The 21,213-nt window shown below is 44.7% G+C and overlaps 1 protein-coding gene and 1 pseudogene across 5 annotated transcripts in view; one reads left to right on the forward strand and one right to left on the reverse strand.

Annotated features, from left to right (window-relative positions):
- Positions 1 to 21,213, reverse strand: part of PRMT7 (protein arginine methyltransferase 7) — a 47,608-nt gene that overhangs the window by 18,595 nt on the left and 7,800 nt on the right. For all 5 annotated transcript variants that reach the window (XM_019935634.3, XM_073796350.1, XM_019935636.3 and 2 more), the window contains 3 exons: positions 11,082 to 11,231; positions 6,351 to 6,459; positions 2,363 to 2,475 (listed from right to left, as the gene is read on the reverse strand). In XM_019935634.3, the coding sequence (XP_019791193.1) occupies positions 2,363 to 2,475; positions 6,351 to 6,459; positions 11,082 to 11,231 (372 nt within the window). The remainder of the gene's footprint in view (positions 1 to 2,362; positions 2,476 to 6,350; positions 6,460 to 11,081; positions 11,232 to 21,213) is intronic.
- LOC117309124 (ras GTPase-activating protein-binding protein 1 pseudogene) lies at positions 9,535 to 10,915 on the forward strand (annotated as a pseudogene).

Below are 21,213 nucleotides of genomic sequence, written 5' to 3' on the forward strand. Positions count from 1 at the left end.
AACAGAAGTCCTTGACCACCTTCCCCATCCCCGAGTCTACCTCTCTGGGCTCCACTGCTATGGCCTTGACTAAGGCCTACCTCAGCCCAGCACCTGAACAACTCCAGCAACCTTCTAACTAGTCTTCCTGCCTCTAGTGTTGCACCCCAGCTGCTGTCCACATGCCTGCCTGCATAAATCTGACACTGATCCTCTGCTTAAAATCCTTCTGAGCTACCATATTGCCTTCTGGAGCACAGCGGCCCTTCTTGGTCAGGCCCTGCCCAGCCCTTCAGCCTTCTCTCTTACCCTGCCTCCCACACACCCATAATCTGACTCATCTTCACATCTTTGTGCAGGCTGACCTCCTCTGCCGCGACTCCCCCCAGCTGCCAGGCCAAACCCTGCTCACTCTCAAGACTGACTCAGCTCATGCTTCATCTTCCCCAACCTCCCCGCCTTCTCCCACCAGAGAGGCAGGACCTCACCCCACCAACCACCATCAGCGTGGACCTCAAACTGTACTGTGACCACCTGCCCACCTACCTGCCTCCCCAGGAGCTCACCCTCATATTCTTGGTACTCAGAAAAGGCTCTGCAAAATGAAGGCACCAATAAATGTGTCTTCTGAGATCAATTCCTGGGTCACTGCAATACCACATGGACTATCTGTCAGACACTCCAGCACCCCAGTTCCATGACCTCCAATGTGGCAGGAAAAGGGACAGGGTAATGGAGACTGTGTGCGGCCATAGCTCCTTCAAGCTGAGACTCAAGCTCGGCAGATGGGGACAGTGATTAGAGTGGACAGTGCACACCTGGCTGCTACAGGCCAGCTGGGAGAGGAAGCTGAGGACGGCTGCCTGTGCACCTTTTAATTACTAGATGAATTAGAGAAAGACAAATTGAACAACATTAACATAATTCTGAATATCCTTGTTCTCTATTTCAGGGATTCATCTAATTGATGGTTTTAATGTGGAGAAATAGAAATAATTTCTACCAAAGTTACTAGGAAGAATTTTGCATTTTGGAGACAAGACATCTCACGCAGGATGGGGAGCTGGAGGACGATCACCATCACATGCTGACCTCATGAGTAATGTGGACGCGGGCCCCAAATGCCTTGGAAGGAGCCCCCTTCCTCACTCCAGGGGTACTAAGTACCCCTCAAAAGAATACCGGGCCAAGACAGTTACGGGCTCATGTGAACAGTGCCCACATGGCAGGTGCCAGCAGAAGCAGCAAACACTCACACCTCCCCAGCCGGCCTTTGCCTCTGAGTCTCCACCTCCCAGTTTATGTTCATAAAAAAGCAAGACCAACATCTCTGAGCTAAAATTTTCAGCATATCTCTCCCTTCTCAAAACAACTGTCGGGGCTTCCCTGGTGGTGCAGTGGTTAAGCATCTGCCTGCCAATGCAGGGGACACGGGTTCAAGCCCTGGCCTGGGAAGATCCCAAATGCTGCGGAGCAGCTAAGCCTGTGGCCACAGCTACTGAGCCTGTGCTCAAGAGCCCGCAAGCCCCAACTACTGAGCCTGTGTGCCACAACTACTGAAGCCTGCGTGCCTAGAGCCCATGCTCCACAACAAGAGAAGCCACCGCAATGAGAAGCCTGAGCACCACAACGAAAAGTAGCCCCCACTCACCGCAACTAGAGAAAAGCCTGTGCACTGCAACGAAGACCCAACACAGCCAAAAATAAAAACAAACAAACAAATTTATTAAAAAAACAAAAACCTGCCAAAGATTATCACCACCCAAACTCCTTCATCTGGAACAGCCTGGCATTCAAGGTCTTCTATCCTCCACCCCATTCTCCACATTAGCTTACAAGCACCTTAGGCTGGTGTTCCCACTGACCTACCAAACAGGTCCTCCACCTGGGACATCTCTCCTTTTCCTCAGTGCCTTTCCAAATTCCACCCTCTCCGCACATGCCCTCATCTCCTTCCTGAGCCTTGACCTTTTCCACCAGCCCTAAACCAAATGTCAGTGGTGCTTCTGCCTACCTCTCCATCTGGCCCATCAAATCCTTACCACTGCTGACTAGTGTGGATATAGAAGCAAGAAGAATGGCTTATACTTCTCCCTGGATGCTAGAACACCTTACACACAGGTGACATTAAAAGAATGTTTGCTGAATTCAATTTGAAGATAGTTTCTAGTCTTTTGACTCTAACCTACTAAGACGTGGCATTCAAGAGGCACAGAAGTCATAATTGAGGACAGTCAGAATCTCGTAGGAATCAAAGGTTGCCCTAAGGTGTACAGAGAGGCACTGAGGGCTCAGGCTATGTAGAGCATGGTGTGTCAATGAGAGCTGTGTGAGTCAACTGAGATCACAGCAATTTGCCCGAAGGAGGCCCTCAGTCCCCTACCTGCACGAGATGCCTGTGTGCGTGTTCGTAGGAGGGCAGTGCTCCCTCCCCAATCAGTTCCGTGTCAAACAGCTCCGTGATCAGGATGTTGGCACGGCATGGCATGTCACCATCTGAGAAACAAAAGGAAAGAGTCAGAAGCAAGCAACAGATTGGAACAAATATTAACAGCAAATATGTAAAAGATAAAAGGTTAATAGGTCACTAAAATTGAAAGCACATACATATGCTGAAGTATTTAGAAGTGTCATCATGTCTGCAACTGACTTTTCAACGGTTCAGAAAAAATAAAATAAAATAAAATCCACATTGATATAACACGTATACATCAAAATGCTAACGAGTGACTCCTAAGTCCTGGTTAAGAGAACATGGGTGTTCACCATACTACTCTTATCAATTTTTCTGTATGTTTAATAATGCAAGGGACTTGTAAAACTGATAAGAAAACTACAAACACCCAAGAAGAAAACCAGGCAAAAATACAAATAGACAATTCAAAACAGAAAGCAAATCAATCAAATACATGAAAAAATTTTCATTCTTATTAGCAATTAGATACAAACAATTAAACTATTAACTATTAAATTAGCAAAAATTATTTGAAAAGCAAAACTGAATGCTGGTACTTCAGATATTTCTAGGCTGCAGAGAGGGGGAGAAAACTAAAGCAAGAGAGAGGCTGATTCCACTGATACGCAATGATACAACTGAGATCCAGGATTCAGAAACCCCAGTTCCTTACACTAAATCCCCCTTAATTAAGTTAGTTTCTTGCTACCAAACAATCCCCCAAATAACAGTTTTTTAAGGACAGTAGGATTATGGAAGGTCTTTCTGTTAACTCTATTTTTTAAACCTCTATAATATAATGTAAAGTAATGTTACTTCTACAATTACAATTTTTAATGAGCCCAGATAAAACTGACTTTGGAAGGGGTATTCATCATGGAGAATTAACTGTAAACACTCCTAATGGCTCATGAATTACAATTTGACAAAGCCCACTCATCTTCCCTACACAGAAGACAAGTATCACAGATGAAGCGAGAAAAGAGCAGCATTAAGAGGTTCAAAGAAGGACGCAGTAGAAGGAGCTTGAGCCTTGAGTCATAGAGAGCTGGGCCTGGATCCCACTTTCTAGCCCTGAACCCTCAGTCCTGACCATAAGTCACCTCATCTGTAAAAGAGTGGTAGGTTACAAGATCTGCTTCACCTGGTGGTGTTTCAAATAACAAAGGTAAAACCTATCCGGTTCCTATGAAGTACACGTGTCCTCAATGGCAGCACAACGTGAAAGGAGGCTGAGAAGAAACTTCTGTCTCCTGGCACAGAGACCACCCTCCTGGGTCACTGCCCATCCTCTCTGATATCATGCCAAACTCCAACTGAAATACACTGTCCCATACTAAGCCAACCACCCCACTTGCACACACCTGCTTCTCTGTCCAACATTTCTTCTCAATGAACAGCATCACCAGTCACACAGTCCTGAAACCTGGGCATCACTGACCAGCTCCAGGAGAACAGGAACCCTGACTGGCCTGTTCACCACTGCACCCCAGCGCCTAGAACAATGCTGAGCACCCAGTAACAGTCAGCAAATGTTAGCTAAATTCTTGATTCCTCCCTTTTTGTCACCCTACATCTAATCAATCACCAAGCCCTACCAATTCTACCTTCTGAATAATTTTTAAGCCAATTATGTAACTTAAAATGATTTATTGCCCAAATCTTCTTCAAAAATAAAGCTTTATGATCTAATGAATTTCAACAAATACTTTTTGAGAGCCTGTTGAGTACTAATGTATAAGGGTACAGAGGGTGCAGGGGGAGCCAGAGGAGGGGCAGTTACCCCAGGTGCCTCAGAAGTCTTCACCAAATGACTGGATGAATGAATAAGTGCCACCCCAAGTTGGCTGCTACACGTCTCAGCATGTAATCCATCTCTGGGGAATAGGCAACAAACTCAGATGCCATTTTTTAAAAGGGCTCAGAACAGAAGCTTGGAAATATGCATTTGGGAGCAAAAAGTAAGCTGCAAAGGACAACCAAGACTGGGAGATGTCACTGAGGCCTGGGAAGGGAGAGTTTTCAGAAGGACTCAATGGCAGAAGTACCAAAGCTGCAGTGTTTGTAAAGCAGGGAAAAGACCATCAGCCCGGGCAGTGAGGAAGCCACTTGTCAAGTTGAAGAAGTAGAAACAAAGTCCCACTTACAAGGGGTTAAGGACCAAGCAAAGCTGACAATCTACTCACTAAACAAATATGACTGAATTCTTTCATGTGCCAGGCCCTGTGCCAAGTTATGGAATGGAATTAATATTAATAAGACTACACAGTCCATGAGCTCAGGATGCTTCAGCTGTGTGGGGATACAGACATTAAATACATAATTACATAATTACTTCATTATTGCAGTCATAAGCACTACATAGAAAAATATTAAGAAACATAAGAGGGGGCTGGCGTGAACAACACACAGCCTGGAGGAGGCACAGGGCAGAGCACAGAGTGAGTGACACGGCAAAGGCTGCTCGGCAGGTGAGTCTCCGCTCTCTCAAGATCTCGGGCCAAAATGGAGTAACTGGGATCAGACTTATCCACCACCATAATCAACTAGAAAACCTTGCAAAACATATGAAACAAGTGGTTTTAGATGTTGAACAATGGGAAACAAAGTGACCCCTACTACTGCCCTGGCTTCCAGCCAGCAGGCACTTTCCAGACCATGGTACTCGGTACACAGAGTGAGAAGCCAAGCAAAGTGTCTTGCTGAATAAGGAGACAGCAAAGAGTTCAAGGGAGTGGAGGAGGCTACACTTCAGGGAGAGAGCCGGACAGGAAGTTACACAGAAAAAGGGCTTCAGAAATCTGCAGAGGGTTCCCCTCATGTCTCTTGCTGACTATATTCACACACACACAGGCTAAGTCTCTAGAAGGCCGGGCAAAGGATGACCATGTAGCTATAAGCTGAACAACTGCCAGAGCTCAGAGGACTAAGAAACATTCTAGTTCTGATTAGCCAGTGCCCAGGCATTCAGCAGAGACCCCAGAAAGGTCACACTGTACTAGTATGGCTAAAGCTTGCTTAGAACAAGGGTTCTCAGTAGGGGGAGCTAGGGGAGCTTTCTCAATAGGAGAAAGCACACAGGCTTTCTCTAGTTATGGGTTTTCTCTAGTTGTGGCAAGCGGGGGCTATTCTTCGTTGCGGTGCACAGGCTTCTCATTGCAGTGGCTTCACTTGTTGCGGAGCACGGGCTCTAGGTGCACAGGCTTCAGTAGTTGTTGCACACAGGCTCAGTAACTGTGGCTCACGGGCTCAGTAGTTGTGGTTCGCGGGGTCTAGAGCGCAGGCTCAGTAGTTGTTGCGCACGGGTTTAGTTGCTCCGTGGCATGTGGGATCTTCCTGGATCAGGGCTTGAACCTGTGTCCGCTGCATTGGCAGGTGGATTCTTAACCACTGTACCACCAGGGAAGTCCCCCTAGAAGCTTCTTGTCCACTGTGCTCTTCCAGTATCAGTGGCATGTGAAATGTTAGAAGTCTGATTCAAATTCCTAAACTATAAAAAATATTCTGAAAACCTGGAGAGACCGAGCTACACAGGCAAATCTCTCACACTGGATACTGAGACAGGATATCGGAACTAAGCAAACCTCTTTCTACTATCAACTTAGTTTTACTTCTATCTGATAAAACTCAAAATTCAGATAAATTTTGAATTCCAACTTGCTTAAGCAAAAGGTTTCATTTGTTTGCATCACCACTCTTATACTTGATTAGCTCTGGTTTACTCATTCCTGATTTGTTTTAACTAGTAGAGAAATAAACTAACAGAAAAGCAAAGTGCTTATCTTCAGATCAGCACATGGAGAGGCCCCAGTCTCTGTGATTACCTGGGTACATCTATTCCACAAACTGGAATAAACCTTTTCCTCTCTCCTACAAGAGCAAGTAAAGCTTTTGACACAGGATGTGTTGATCTTACCTGGCCCTATGGTCACCTCAGTGGAATGCTTGTTGATAATCTTAATCTTATCACTGAAGCCATTTTTCTCCACAATCTTTACAGCAGCATCAGCCATAGGTTTGAAAACCTAAAAATTAGAGACAAAACCCAAGTAAAAATGAGCAATAAATTAAATAACATCCTAAAACCCAAGATATGCCTTGATTCTGGTCCTATGACTTGTACTAAAAGAGGCCTACACTACAGAATTTCTTCCTGAATACACAAAATGTACCTTTGTTACCATTTGATACAGGCAAAATACTTCATTGGGCTGATTTGGGTTCAGTTGATAAATAAACAAGACTTCATCTATGTAACTTAAATACTTCTCCAAATGTGTGTCTTGGAAATGAATACAAAAGGATGAAATTCCGCTGGGTTTAACTTGCAGCTGGGCCTTCCCATTACATGCCAGGCACAGGAGGGATGCAGGGGGCTCCCAAGGAGGCTGCACTACCTAGTAAGGATGGCAGGTGCCAGTGCTATGCTAGAGGGAACCAGGAAGGGGACTTGCCTCACAAAACCGTGATCTGTGAACTGGGACAGGAAGTGTATGCGCTCTCTAGAGGAAAGTGAGACTGTAACTGTAGCAGATGTTAAGTGTGAGCAGCAGGTTACTCTCCTGCTCAAAACTGTCTCAAATCCCTACTGCTAGCAGAACACAGCCTATATTTTCTTACGGTATTTGAGGCCCTCCAAAATGTGGACCACCTTACTTTACCCAGCCTTACTCCCCTCCCACACCCTCCACCCGATACACACATACACACACACAACCAACGCTACAGCCACGTGGATGTCCTCATTGTGCAGGAGGCAAGCCTGAGCTTTCCCTGCCCTACTCCCACCTGCAAGCAAACCCAACTTTCCAGGGCAGCACAAATCCCCCCCAACAGAAGTCTTCCCTGAACCCTTCACATGTCCCTAAACATAAGTTTCTCCAACTCTTACTTTCCAGCCTGCCCAACTTAGATTGCACAGCTCCAACCACGTCACTGCATAAAACATACAGATGCACATGCGGCCACACACAGAGAAAGGAAATTTTTGAAAATGATAAAGTGCCTGGTCACGATGACAAGATTTCCATTTTTTTCTAAGACCTTTTCTGCATCACCCATATTTTCTGCCGTGATCACGTATTTCTTTTATTATAGTCAAAAGGGAAATGCTATATTCTTCTATAAAGAATGCATATGTGCTCAGCTAGGAAAAAAAAATCTTCACAATCTGTTTCAAATTATTTCTAGTCTCTGGCTTGATGGTTTTGATGTATTCATAGTTTGAGGGCCTCAAACCCTCAGTTCTCACCTATCAGTTTACCTCCACCCCAGAAGTATCACAAGCTCACACCATCCTCTCAGCCCTCCTGCCTCCTGACTTATCATTCATCTCTTCCACTGACCCTTCAGGCTCTGTCATTCACAGCCTCCTCCTCAGCCACCAAGAACTCAAGAACTCACCCCAAACACTATCTGGAATGAACACTGAAGCTGACTTCCCAACATCAATCTGTGTCCTCTCCTGGCCCTCAAATCAGTTTGGGGAACTGACCTTCTTTCAAGTGGTGCATCTGTCTGGTCTAAGGTCAATGAGGTAAGTTAAATGGCATTTAACCTTATTCTGGCCAATGATACCTAAAGAGAAGTCTGCTAGAGATGCCTAGAAAGTTCTTTTTGCCCTTAAAAAGGAGAAAGAAAGAGAGGAAGCCAGGACCATGCTTTGTTTTCAAGGCATTTGCCACAGAAATCACTGTAACCAATGCACCTTCCCTAAATATTCCTTCCTTTTCAAATGTACTAAAAGAGAAGCCTACAGTCAATGTCTGTGATTTCTTATATTCCATCCATTCCTCAACCTTACTCTCCTGAAAATATCACCTAAAGGGGGGTCACCAATAACCTCCTCGCTGCCAACCCACAGCTTTCTCAGTCCTCATCCTGCTCAATTTCTACACCTGCGCTAATACAGTAGCCATATGTAGCTATTTAAATGTAAATGAAAACTGAATAAAATTCCAAAATTCAGTTCCTCAGGCCTACTAGTCACATTTCAAGTGCTCAGCAGCCACATGTGGCTAGGGACCAGCATACTGGCCAGTAGAGCCATAGAAGATTTTCAACATCAGAAAGTTCTGTCGGACAGTGCTGCTCTATAACATCCACACCGACTGACCACTCCCTCTTTCTCACGATTTCTATGCAGTCTGCCCCTACCCTCTAGGGTCTCTTCGTGTCTGTCTGAACTTGACTTTATGGCCACTCTTCTTCCCTCAGCCCCCTGAACATAGGTGTGTTCCAAGGTCTGCTCTTTTCAGTGTACTCTCTCTCCGTGGACAGCCTCCTACACTGCCAGCTTCACCTGTCACATCTTTAGCAAGTGAGTCCCAAATCCACTATATATGCAACTCTCTCAAGGTTCAGACTTCCGTCTATAGGGACCAGCAGGTTCTCTCTCACTCTTTCTTCTGCACCTGTCTTTCCTGTTGCCATGCAGCTCAGGCAGAGCTGAAACCACAGGGCAATCCACAGACAAGAACAGAGGATCAAATAGGTAGTCACTAAAACCAAAACTGGGAGGCCACCATAAGATGTCAAGAATCAAATGGAAGAGGTCTGAGAGTCACAGGCGAGAGTAGCAAGAGAATTAGAAATCCAGGTAAGTGATGTAAAAATATGGAAAAACCTAAGAGTACAGTCCTACCAATTCTATCGAAAAGTATGTTCTCACCCTATATTTTTAATTAGCAGTCCACATATATACTGGCTCCTGCCACAAGACCTGTCTCTCTCATACTCAACACGTCCAAAATGAAATGCATTGTCTTTCCTGCAAAGTAAGTTATCTTCCTCTGAGTTCCTCTTACCAGTCAATGGCATCCCTGCCTCCACCCCAGACACCCACACTAGAAAACTAACTCTCACATACATGCACACCCTGCCATCAAAGCTACCAATGTGGAGTCAGCACCATATTAGGAACTAAAAAGACCAAGCTCCAGGTCTAGCTCTCCTACTTATTAACTGTGGGACTTACATCTTTAAACTCTATGGGTCTTAGTTTCTTCATTTACAAAGATAATAAAATCTAGTTGAGTTTTTTGTTTTTTGCCGTGCTGTGGAGCAGAGCTTGCTCCTCTCCCGCTCAGCCGTGCAGGCTGAATCGACCAAAGCAATGGTTATGGAGAAACCTAGTCCCCTGCTGGTCAGGCGAGAATTTGTGAGACAGTATTACACACTGCTGAACCAGGCCCCAGACATGTTACACAGATTTTATGGAAAGAACTCTTCTTATGTCCATGCGGGATTGGATTCAAATGGAAAGCCAGCAGATGCAGTCTAGGGACAGAAAGAAATCCATAGGAAAGTGAAGTCACAAAACTTCACCAATTGCCACTCTAAGATCCGTCATGTTGATGCTCATGCCACTCTGAATGACCGTGTGGTGGTCCAGGTGATGGGCTTGCTCTCTAATAACACCCAGGCTTTAAGGAGATTCATGCAGACCTTTGTCCTTGCTCCTGAGAGCTCTACTGAAAATAAGTTCTATGTTCACAATGATATCTTCAGATACCAAGATGAGGTCTTTGGTGGCTTTGTCCCTGAGCCTGAGGAAGAATCTGAAGAAGTAGAGGAACCTGAAGAAAGACAGCAGACACCTGAGGTGGTACCTGATGATTCTGGAACTTTCTATGATCAAACTGTCAGCAATGACTTAGAAGAACATTTAGAAGAACCTGTTGCTGAACCAGAGCCTGATCCTGAACCAGAACCAGAGCAAGAACCTGTGTCTGAAGTCCAAGAGGAAAAGTCTGAGCCAGTACTGGAAGAAACTGCTCCTGAGGATGCTCAGAAGAGTTCTTCTCCAGCGCCTGCAGACATAGCCCAGACAGTGCAGAAGGACTTGAGAACCTTTTCTTGGACATCTGTGACCAGCAAGAACCTTCCACCCAGTGGAGCTATTCCAGTTACTGGGATACCACCTCATGCTGTTAAAGTACCAGCTTCACAGCCTCGTCCAGAGTCTAAGCCTCAATCTCAAATTCAATTCCACTGCAGAGGCCTCAGAGGGATCAAAGGGTTCAAGAACAGCGAATAAATGTTCCTCTCCAGGGCTTCCCTGGTGGTGCAGTGGTTGGGAGTCTGCCTGCCGATGCAGGGGACACGGGTTCGCACCCTGGTCTGTGGCCCGTGAGCCACAATTACCGAGCCTGCGCGTCTGGAGCCTGTGCTCCGCAACAAGAGAGGCCGCGATAGTGAGAGGCCCGCGCACCGCGATGAAGAGTGGCCCCTGCTTGCCACAACTAGAGAAAGCCCTCGCACAGAAACAAAGACCCAACACAGCCATAAATAAATAAATAAATAAATAAATAAATAAATAAATAAAAATAATAATATCACCCCTGATTTAAAAAAAAAAAAAAAGGGTAGGTGGGGGGAGGACATGACAACGACTGACTAGACATTAGCTTTTTTAAATTTCCTCAGTGATTCTGACATGCAGCCAAGGCTGAGAACCACTGTTTTCAGGGAAGAAAATGAGCTCCTGGAGAAAGGAACTGTGTCTGATTCATCTCTGTGTTCTCCAAACCTGACCCTGTGCTTGGCATGGATGCCTGTCTGTGAACAAACAGATGGGCAGAGTGCAAGGGACACAAAGGACTTCCCACGTAGGACACAGGACACACATGTGAAGAGTGTGCCTCACCTCAATGGCATAGCAGAAGTCAGCACCAGCCGTGACAGCCATCATTGACAAGAGTCCTGTGCCAGTGCCAATGTCAAGAACCAAGGCCGTCTGTCCTTTGTCCTTCACCCTGCTCACAGCAGCCCGGATACCTTGGTAATATTTCATATTCTAAGAAAAAGGGAGAAACAGTTGTTATTTCATACCAGTTTTATAAATAAGTGCTTTGCGAAGTTCTGAAGTCATGGTTGGCAGCAGCAGTGTAAGTCATGACCCTATAACCTCTGTGACTTACACTGGCTGAGTTGGGCAGGCCTCCTGAGGCTCCAGGGGCACTGGGTCAACCTCTTAAATTAAGCGATGGTCTCTCCCCGTCACATCCACTCTTCTATACTCTGCTTAGACATGCTGGGGCTAGGGCTCTGCAAACTACATTCTCCTCTTTCCAGCTGTTAGGACTGGACAACAGGGGAACTAGAGGGTGACTGGAAGGTAGGAGAAAGCTTGTTCCTTCCCACATAAGGGCTCTCCTTGGGCCCTTCAGAGCTAGCAGCAGCACTCAAGCAGAAATTCCTCTCAGAGATCTGAGCACTAGCCTCACAGGAACTCTCCTCCACACATCTAGGTTCTGGAAACCCCAGTCTTCTCCCTTTGTGTCCCCAGCCCTAGGAAAGGGGACTGCTTTCTGCAATTACTATCACTAGGCTACCCTGGTGCCTCCCAGTCCTCCCACACCTGTGTAACCAATTCCCTCTATTAAATTCCCTCTGTTGAAATATATAACATTGCTTTTGGTCTCCTCACTGGACTCTAATTCATACAGCTTCCTGGGCTAAAAAATATTTTCCTCTCACAAAATCATTTCTTCATTTTTAGTTCAGGTCCTTAGTAGCTTAAGCAGACACATTTTTTTCTCTATAACAGTTTGGCCGATTAAGTACCCTGACCCTTCTGTTGAAAATAACTAAAAATGATGGGGTAAATATATGTAAATCTGTTTAAATGCACTGATGACCTTGCCAAGTCAGTAAGCAATATTAAGAGGCCAAACATGGACTTCCCTGGTGGTCCAGTGGTTAAGAATCCACCTTCCAATGCAGGGGACATGGGTTCCTGGTCAGGGAACTAAGATCCCACATGCTGAGGGGCAACTAAGCCCATGCACTGCAACTACTGAGCACACGGGCCACAACTAGAGAGAAGCCCACGTGCCACAACGAAGATCCCACATGCCGCAACTAAGACCTGACGCAGCCATACATACATACATACATACATAAATATTAAAGAAGAAAAAGAGGCCAACACCTAGAAGTGGATTCACCTGAGTTGAGCCTTAAGATGACTCCCCTACCAGCTGACACCTTGATCACAGCCTATAAGAGACCCAGAGGCAGGGAACTCAAGCTAAGCTGAGTCCAGATTTCTGACCCACAAAAACTGTGAGACACGGACTTCCCTGGTGGCACAGTGGTTAAGAATCTGCCTGCCAATGCAGGGGGCACAGGTTCGAGCCCTGGTCCGGGAAGATCCCACATGCCATGAAGCAACTAAGCCCGCTGTGCCACAACTACTGAGCCTGCGCTCTAGAGCCCAAGAGTCACAACTATTGAGCCTGCATGCCACAACTACTGAAGCCTGCATGCCTAGAGCCCGTGCTCAACAAGACAAGCCACCACAATAAGAAGCCCATGCACCGCAATGAAGAGTAGCCCCTGCTCGCCGCAACTAGAGAAAGCCCACGCACAGCAACAAAGACACAAAGCAGCCAGAAATAAAATAAATTAATTAATTAAAAAAAAGTGAGATAACTCTTTAAGCCATTAAGTTTGGGGATAATTTGTTATGCAGTAGAAAATGAACTAATACAGGACTATATTTTGATATTTTGATACAGGACTGGTACCAAAAGGGCAATATTCTCTGACCACAGTACAATCAAGTTAGAAATTTCAATAACAAAAATGTAACTCAAGGGCTTCCCTGGTGGCACAGTGGTTGAGAGTCCGCCTGCTGATGCAGGGGACGCGGGTTCATGCCCCGGTCCAGGAGGATCCCACATGCCGCAGAGCAGCTGGGCCCGTGAGCCATGGCCGCTGGGCCTGCGCATCCGGAGTCTGTGCTCCGCAGCAGGAGAGGCCACAGCAGTGAGAGGCCCGCATACCGCAAAAAAAAAAAAAAAAAAATGTAACTAAAGAAAAAAGATTTTTGAACCCTAAGAAATTTTAAACTCACAGGTAAAAGACTAAAGCAAAAGGGAATTAGAAAATATCTAGGGAGTTCCCTGGTGTCCTAGTGGTAAAGATTCTGGGCTTTCACTGCCATGGCCCAGGTTCAATCCCTGGTCAGGGAACTGAGATTCCACAAACTGCACGGCAAGGCCAAAAAACAAAACCAAACAAACAAAAAGAATGCAGATTTCTGCTGGGCCTGAGGTCTGCGCTTGGTCTGCATTAAAAAAAAAATCTAGAATTGAGTAATTTTTTAAAAACTATATATCAAAACTCATGGGATGGCAAGAGCAATATTTGGAGAGAAATGCATTAAAAAAAGACAAAAGATGAGACAGGCATCCACCTAAAAAATTAGAAACAGGGCTGCAAAATAAACTCCAAATGAGTAGATGAATAAAAATAATAAAGAACAATAATCAATGAATTAGGAAACAAATATAAAACAGAAATCAATGAAGATAAAATTTAGTTATTTCAAAAGATTAAAAACTTGAAGAACCTCTGGTAAGACCAGTCCAAAAAAGAAACGGAAAAAAATGGTAAAGGAAGAAAAAGAAGTACAAGTAGCCAAAAACTGGGAATGAAGGGCGGGTGATGAGGTGGTGATATCAGTATATATGCTGCAGAGATTAAAGAGTCCACCAGGAGGGTACTTCCCTGGTGACGCAGTGGTTAAGAATCTGCCTGCCAATGCAGGGACATGGGTTTGATCCCTGGTTCGGGAAGATCCCACATGCCACAGAGCAACTAAGCCCATGTGCCACAACTACTGAAGCCCACGCGCCTAGAGCCCGTGCTCCACAACAAGAGAAGCCACCGCAATGAGAAGCCCACGCACCGCAATGAAGAGTAGCCCCGACTTGCCGCAACTGGAGAAAGCCCACGTGCAGCAACAAAGACCCAATGCAACCGAATAAGTAAATAAACAAAAGAGATTAAAGGATATTAAAAACAATCTTTAGCAAATAAATTCACCCAAAATCAGATGAAGTGAACATTATATTGGAGAGTCTATCCAACACATTACAGCAAGAAAAAATGAAATAAGATCTAGATAGAAAGAAAGAAAATTATTATTAATCACATATGAGACGAGTGTGAAGAAAACCCAAAACACCTACAAATAATTATTAGAATTAAGAGAACTGAGAAAGATTACAGGATTCCAAATCAGTAAATAAAAAACAATTGAGGGCTTCCCTGGTGGCACAGTGGTTGGGAATCCGCCTGCCAATGCAGGGGACACAGGTTCAATCCCTGTTCTGTGAAGATCCCACATGCCGCGGAGCAGCTAAGTCCGTGCGCCACAGCTACTGAGACTGCGCTCTAGAGCCTGTGAGCCATAACTGCTGAAGCCCGCGTGCCTAGAGCCCATGCTCCACGGTGAGAGAGGCCACCATAATGAGAAGCCTGTGCACCGCAACAGGGAGTGGCCCCCGCTCGCTGCAACTAGAGAAAGCCCACACACAGCAACGAAGACCCAATGCAGCCAAAAATAAATAAATAAATAAATTTATTAAAAAAAAAAAAATTGAAATTCAGTATTATCAGCAATAGCTTTTAAACCCTTGGCAAAAGGAAGAATTTCTTAAATCTGAGACAAAAAGCACCAGTCAATAAAGAAAATATAAGATAAATTTGACATTAAATTTAAGAACTTGTATTGTGGAAAAAACCCCACAAACTAAGAGACCAGCAATACATGTAACTGACAAATGGTTAGTACCCAGAATATATAAAGAATTCCTACAAATTACTAGGTCATAAAAGAGGAAACATGAATAGCCAATGAAAAATGAAAAAAGCTCACATTCAGCAGTGATCAGGCGAATGCAAATTAAAACTATAGTGAGAGACTAGTTCAATCCAACCAGATTGTCAAAGATGTAAAAATTGGTTAATACACAAGACATGAGAATGTAAACTGGCACTATTAGTTTGGAAAAGAATCTGACATTACCCATAGAGCTAGACACACCTGATGGCTGATGGCCAGCAATTCCATTCCCAGGTATACACACCCTAGAGAAAAATAAGCATATGCACCAGAGTACAGTTACTGGAATGTTCCAGGTAGCACTACTTACAATAGAAGGAAGCTGGAAACAACGCCAAAGCCTATCAGCAGAAGAATGGGTAAGTAGTGATGTATTTACACAATGGAATCTGTATAGCAGTGAAAATGAATGAACTTACAGCTACATGCAAAATGGATGAATCTCAAAAACAATGCTGAGCAAAAAGACAAGTCACAAAGAATAAAGACATCATGACTCCATTGTATAAAGTTCAAAAACAGGCAAAACTAAGAATTTATATTTTAAGGACATGTAGTAGGTGGTAAAACTATAAAGAAAAGCAAGAGAGTAACTGATACAAAATTCAAGACAGTGGAAACTTCTGGAAGGAGGAAAACAAATGCAATCAAGGAACACATAAGGAATTCCAAGTAATGGTAATGTTCCATTTCCTAAGCTGAGTAGTGAGTCTATGAGCATTTGTTTTATTATTCTTCTTTAAACTATACATATACATTTTATACTGTTTTGTGTGTCTATGTTATAACAAAAAGGTTCTTTTAAAGAATACGAATAGTACTAGAGTTTAAAATATCAAAGCCTTTAAGATAGTACTAGACTTAAAAAGAAAATGGAGTGATAATGTCAAAATTCTGAAGTGATTTCCAAACTAGAATCCAGCCTTAAGTGTGAGGATAGAATACAGAAGTTTTTGGACAAGCCAAGTCTCAAAAACCTTACTTCCCACAAACCCTCTCACAGGAAAGTGAGGAAGGATGAGCTTCACCAAAGAGGGAGGGAACCAAAGAGGAATACATGGGATGCAGGAAATGGAAGACCCAATAAAAAAAGAGGAATGAAGGAAGTCTACAGACAATAAACAAGAATCCCAGGACGACAGATACACAGCAGGTCTAGAAGGCACCCAGTCCAGACTGGAGCAGGGCAAAATGATCCCAGAGACAATCTCCAAGAAGATGAAACTGACAGAATAGCTGATTGTTTTGACCTTTCCTTCAGAAAGGAAAATTATACTACTGGGAGAAAGTTTGGGCATAAAAGGATGAGTACATAGAAAACAAAGCAAGGGAATTCCCTGGCAGTTCAGTGGTTAGGACTCCACGCTTTTACTGCCGAAGGCACGGGTTCCATCCCTAGTCGGGGAACTTAAGATCCTGCAAGCAGCAAGGCGTGGCCAAAAAGTAAAGAAAAAAAAGAAAACAAAGCAAAAATAAGATAATTGTTAATAAAGTTATTCAAGAAAGAAAAAGCAATCAAAGTATATCGCATAGCTCAACTGTGAACAGTGTTTACACATGCCTAATAAAGTCAACATACAATCTTAACTAACATGAACATTTATGTGTTTACCTCATCACAACCCTTCAAAAGGAGGTATTATCGTTATCCCTATTTTACAGATGAGAAAACAGAGGCACAAAGAATTTAAGTGACTTGCCTACTGAAACACTGAATATCAATTTAGCAAAAATTATAACTACATTGGGACAAACAGAGAACGAGTGGGAAGGAGGAGCTGAAAGAATACCAAACTCTCAGCTCTCACAGTGGAAAGTCAATAGATAATAGTTATTTAGATCTGGAAGTAAACATAAAACAGCTCAAAGAAAAGAAATGAGGTTGCCTCTGAAGGTAACTATTAAAAGGTACTGTCTGGGGGATGATACACCAGGGTACTGCTTCTTTATTTATTTTTTAATAAATATATTTATTTATTTATTTATCTTTGGCTGCGTTGGGTCTTTGTTGCTGAGCGTGGGCTTTCTCTAGTTGCAGTGAGCGGGGGCTACTCTTCGTTGTAGTGCCCGGGCTTATCATTGCAGTGGCTTCTCTTGTTGTGGAGCACGAGCTCTAGATGCACGGGCTTTAGTAGTTGTGGCTCGTGGGCTCTAGAGTGCAGGCTCAGTAGTTGTAGCTTATGGTCTTAGCTGCTCCGCGGTATGTGAGATCTTCTCGGACCAGGGCTCGAACCTGTGTCCCCTGCATTGGCAGGCGAGTTCTTAACCACTGCGCCACCAGGGAAGTCCCTTTTTTTCTTTTTTTTTTTAAACAGCATGTTTTTGTATGTGTGTGTGTATTCTGTCTACCCAATTTTATTTTATTTATTTATTTATTAGAAATTATTTATTTTTTATTTATTTATTTTTTGGCTGTGCTGGGTCTTTCCTGCTGCACGCAGGCTTTCTCTAATTGCAGCAAGCGGGGGCTACTCTTCGTTGCAGAGCGCGGGCTTCTCATTGTGGTAGCTTCTCTTGCTGTGGAGCACAGGCTCTAGGCGCACAGTCTCCAGTAGTTGTTGCACATGGGCTCAGCAGTTGTGGCGCACAGGCTTAGTTGCTCCGCGGCATATGGGATCTTCCCCGGACCAGGGCACAAACCTGTGTCCCCTGCATTGGCAGGCGGATTCTTAACCACTGCACCACCAGGGAAGCCCTGGGACTGCTATTTTTCACAATAAGCCTCACGGAAATATTTGACTCCTAAAGTAACTGCATTTATGCTTTGGATAAAATCAGTATGTCATTTTATGTTATGTGCTTTTTACCACGATGAAAGGAAAAAAAAGTTAAAAAAATCAGGATGGCAATTGTTAGAATTGTTGAACTAGGAAAATGAATATCAAATACACTATATCCCCAAAAAGCAGGAGGGCACAGTTTTCTTTGTGTAGCTGTACCTGTGGGGTAACAAGAAAGAGAGTGGGACTGGGAACTGGCCTGGGAGTTTCAGTGAGCTGATCACCTGAGAACCCTAATTAGCAGCACCCTCAACAGTAAACCAGGGCCTGCATATGTTCCAAATTAATAACACTCATTAAATTAGCTATCACTTTTTTTTTTTTTTTGCTGTACGCGGACCTCTCACTGCTGCAGCCTCTCCCGTTGCGGAGCACAGGCTCCGGACGCGCAGGCCCAGCGGCCACAGCTCACGGGCCCAGCCGCTCGGCAGCACGCGGGATCCTCCCGGACCGGGGCATGAACCCGTGTCCCCTGCATCGGCAGGCGGACTCTCAACCACGGCACCACCAGGGAAGCCCTAGCTATCACTTTTTAATTATCCAACTTTGAATCTAGAAAAATGGTGCAGATGAACCGGTTTGCAGGGCAGAAACAGAGACACAGATGTAGAGAACAAACATATGGACACCAAGAGGGGCAAGCGGCGGGGGGCTGGGTGTGGGGATGAATTGGGAGACGGGGATTGACATGTATACACTAATATGTATAAAATAGATAACTAATAAGAACCTGCTGTATATAAAATAAATAAAATTAATTATCCAACTTTAAAGCTACTATTGGAGCCCTCTTAAAAGGCAATTGGTAGTATCTATCAAGAGTCCTACCTAATGTTCAAAACCCTAGACCACACCAAAAGGTATTCGGATAGCAAATAAGCACGTGAAACGACGTTTGACATTATTAGCCATTAGAAAAAATGGAAATTAAAACTACAAAGATAGGGACTTCCCTGGTGGCACAGTGGTTAAGAGTCTGTCTGCCAATGCAGGGGACACGAGTTCGAGCCCTGGTCCGGGAAGATCCCACATGCTGCAGAGCAGCTAAGCCCATGCGCCACAACTACTGAGCCTGCGCTCTAGAGCCCATGTGCCACAACTACTGAGCCCATGCACCCAGAGCTCGTGCACCGCAACGAAGAGTAGCTCCCACTCACCACAACTAGAGAAAGCCCACGTGCAGCAACGAAGACCCAAGGTAGCCAAAAATAAATAAATAAATAAAAATTTTAAAAATGTATAAGAGGGCTTCCCTGGTGGCGCAGTGGTTGAGAGTCCGCCTGACGATGCAGAAGACACGGGTTCATGCCCCGGTCCAGGAAGATCCCACATGCCGCGGAGCGGCTGGGCCCGTGAGCCACGGCCGCTGAGCCTGCGCGTCCGGAGCCTGTGCTCCGCAACAGGAGAGGCCACAACAGTGAGAGGCCCGCGTACCGCAAAAAAAAAAAAAAACAAAAAGTAGAACTGCTGGGTCTATATGTTAAGTGTACATTATTTAACTTTGTAGTTGTTTTTTTTTAAAATTTATTTATTTATTTTTGGCTGCCTTGCGTCTTCGTCACTGTGCGTGCTCTTTCTCTAGTCACGGCGAGCGGGGGCTACTCTTTGTTGCGGTTCACGGGCTTCTCACTACGGTGGTTTCTCTTGTCACGGAGCACGGGCTCTAGGCGCACGGGCTTCAGTAGTTGTGGCACTTGGGCTCAGTAGTTGTGGCACGTGGGCTCTAGAGCGCAGGCTCAGTAGTTGTGGCGCACGGGCTTAGCTGCTCCGCGGCATGTGGGATCTTCCCAGACCAGGGCTCAAACCCGTGTCCCCTGCACTGGTAGGCAGACTCTTAACCACTGCACCACCAGGGAAGTCCCTCTTATACATTTTCTGAAAGAAATGAAAACATGTCCACACAAAGACTTATATGTGAACGTTCACAACAAAACTATTCAAAATACACAAAAACTGGAAACAATCCAAATGTCTGTTAATTGGTAAACGGATAAAACATGGTATATCCATATAATGGAGTATTACTCAGCAATAAAAAGGAATGGATATTGGGACTTCCCTGGAGGTCCAATGGTTAATACTCTGTGCTCCCAATGCAGGGGGCATGGGTTCAATCGGGGAACTAAGATCCCACATGCTACATAACATGGCCAAAAAAAAAAAAAGTAATGGATATTGACACATTCAACATGAATGACCCTCAAATGATGAATGAAGGGACAAAGACACATAAGACTATATATCATATCATTCCATTTAGATGAAATTTCTAGAAAAGGCAAAACTATAGAGACAGAAAACCTATCAGTGGTTGCCTGGCAGGCAGGGGCAACCAGGGAGTTGGGTACCAGGATTGATTACAAACAAACAGGAAATAATTTTATGGGATAATGGAAGTGTTTTAAAACAACAACAGGACTCCCCTGGTGGCACAGTGGTTAGGAATCTGCGTGTTAATGCAGGGGACATGGGTTCTAGTCCTGGTCCAGGAAGATCCCACATGCCACGGGGCAACTAACCCGTGCGCCACAACTACTGAGCCTGTGCTATAGAGCCTGTGAGCCACAACTACCGAGCCTGCATGTCACAACTACTGAGCCTGCACGCCTAGAGCCCGTGCTCCACAATAAGAAAAGCCACTGCAATAAGAAGCCCGCGCACCACAACAAAGAGTAGCCCCCACTCACTGCAAGTAGAGAAAGCTCGCACGCAGTAACGAAGACCCAACGCAGCCAAAAAAATAAATAAATAATAAATAAATAAAACCTTACTAAAAAAAAATAAAATAAAACAACAAAATGTGAGGCACCATGCAAAAGCATAGAGAAATATGTTTTTATTGACTCTGCCACTAACCAGCAACTTCTGACTCCATTTCCTCATGTGCAGAACCGGGGAGGGGAGAACAGAAGTTAGAGGTAAATAATGAAGAGTCAGGAATATTCCACCAAGGAGGTTGAATTTTACCTCAAAAGCAGGGACAGGCCACTGAAGGGTTTTAAACAGAGGAGTAACATGGTCAGATGGGCATTTCAGAAAGACCCCTTGGGCTGCTGTATAGAGGAAGGAGAAGAGGGACCAACGCCAGTAAATGACGGCTGAGCAGGCAATGGGGTTGAAAGAACCATAGGATTTGATGACCAACCAACTACAGGCTCAGATAAGGAAAAGGGCGCCATCTGGCTTGGCTGACCAGATGGATGACGATGCCATTTGCCCAAATCCCCTGGAAGCTGGGTCAAAAAGGACCCTCACTGGAGATGACACTAAAATCAGAGAGGCTCACAGGCCCATGAGTCCAAGAAGACCATTAAACTAGAAAGGATTAGTCAAAAGCTGGGAACAATATTTGTTCCACATTC

This window comes from Tursiops truncatus, chromosome 19, assembly GCF_011762595.2.
Source record: "Tursiops truncatus isolate mTurTru1 chromosome 19, mTurTru1.mat.Y, whole genome shotgun sequence".
NCBI classification, from domain to species: Eukaryota; Metazoa; Chordata; class Mammalia; order Artiodactyla; family Delphinidae; genus Tursiops; species Tursiops truncatus.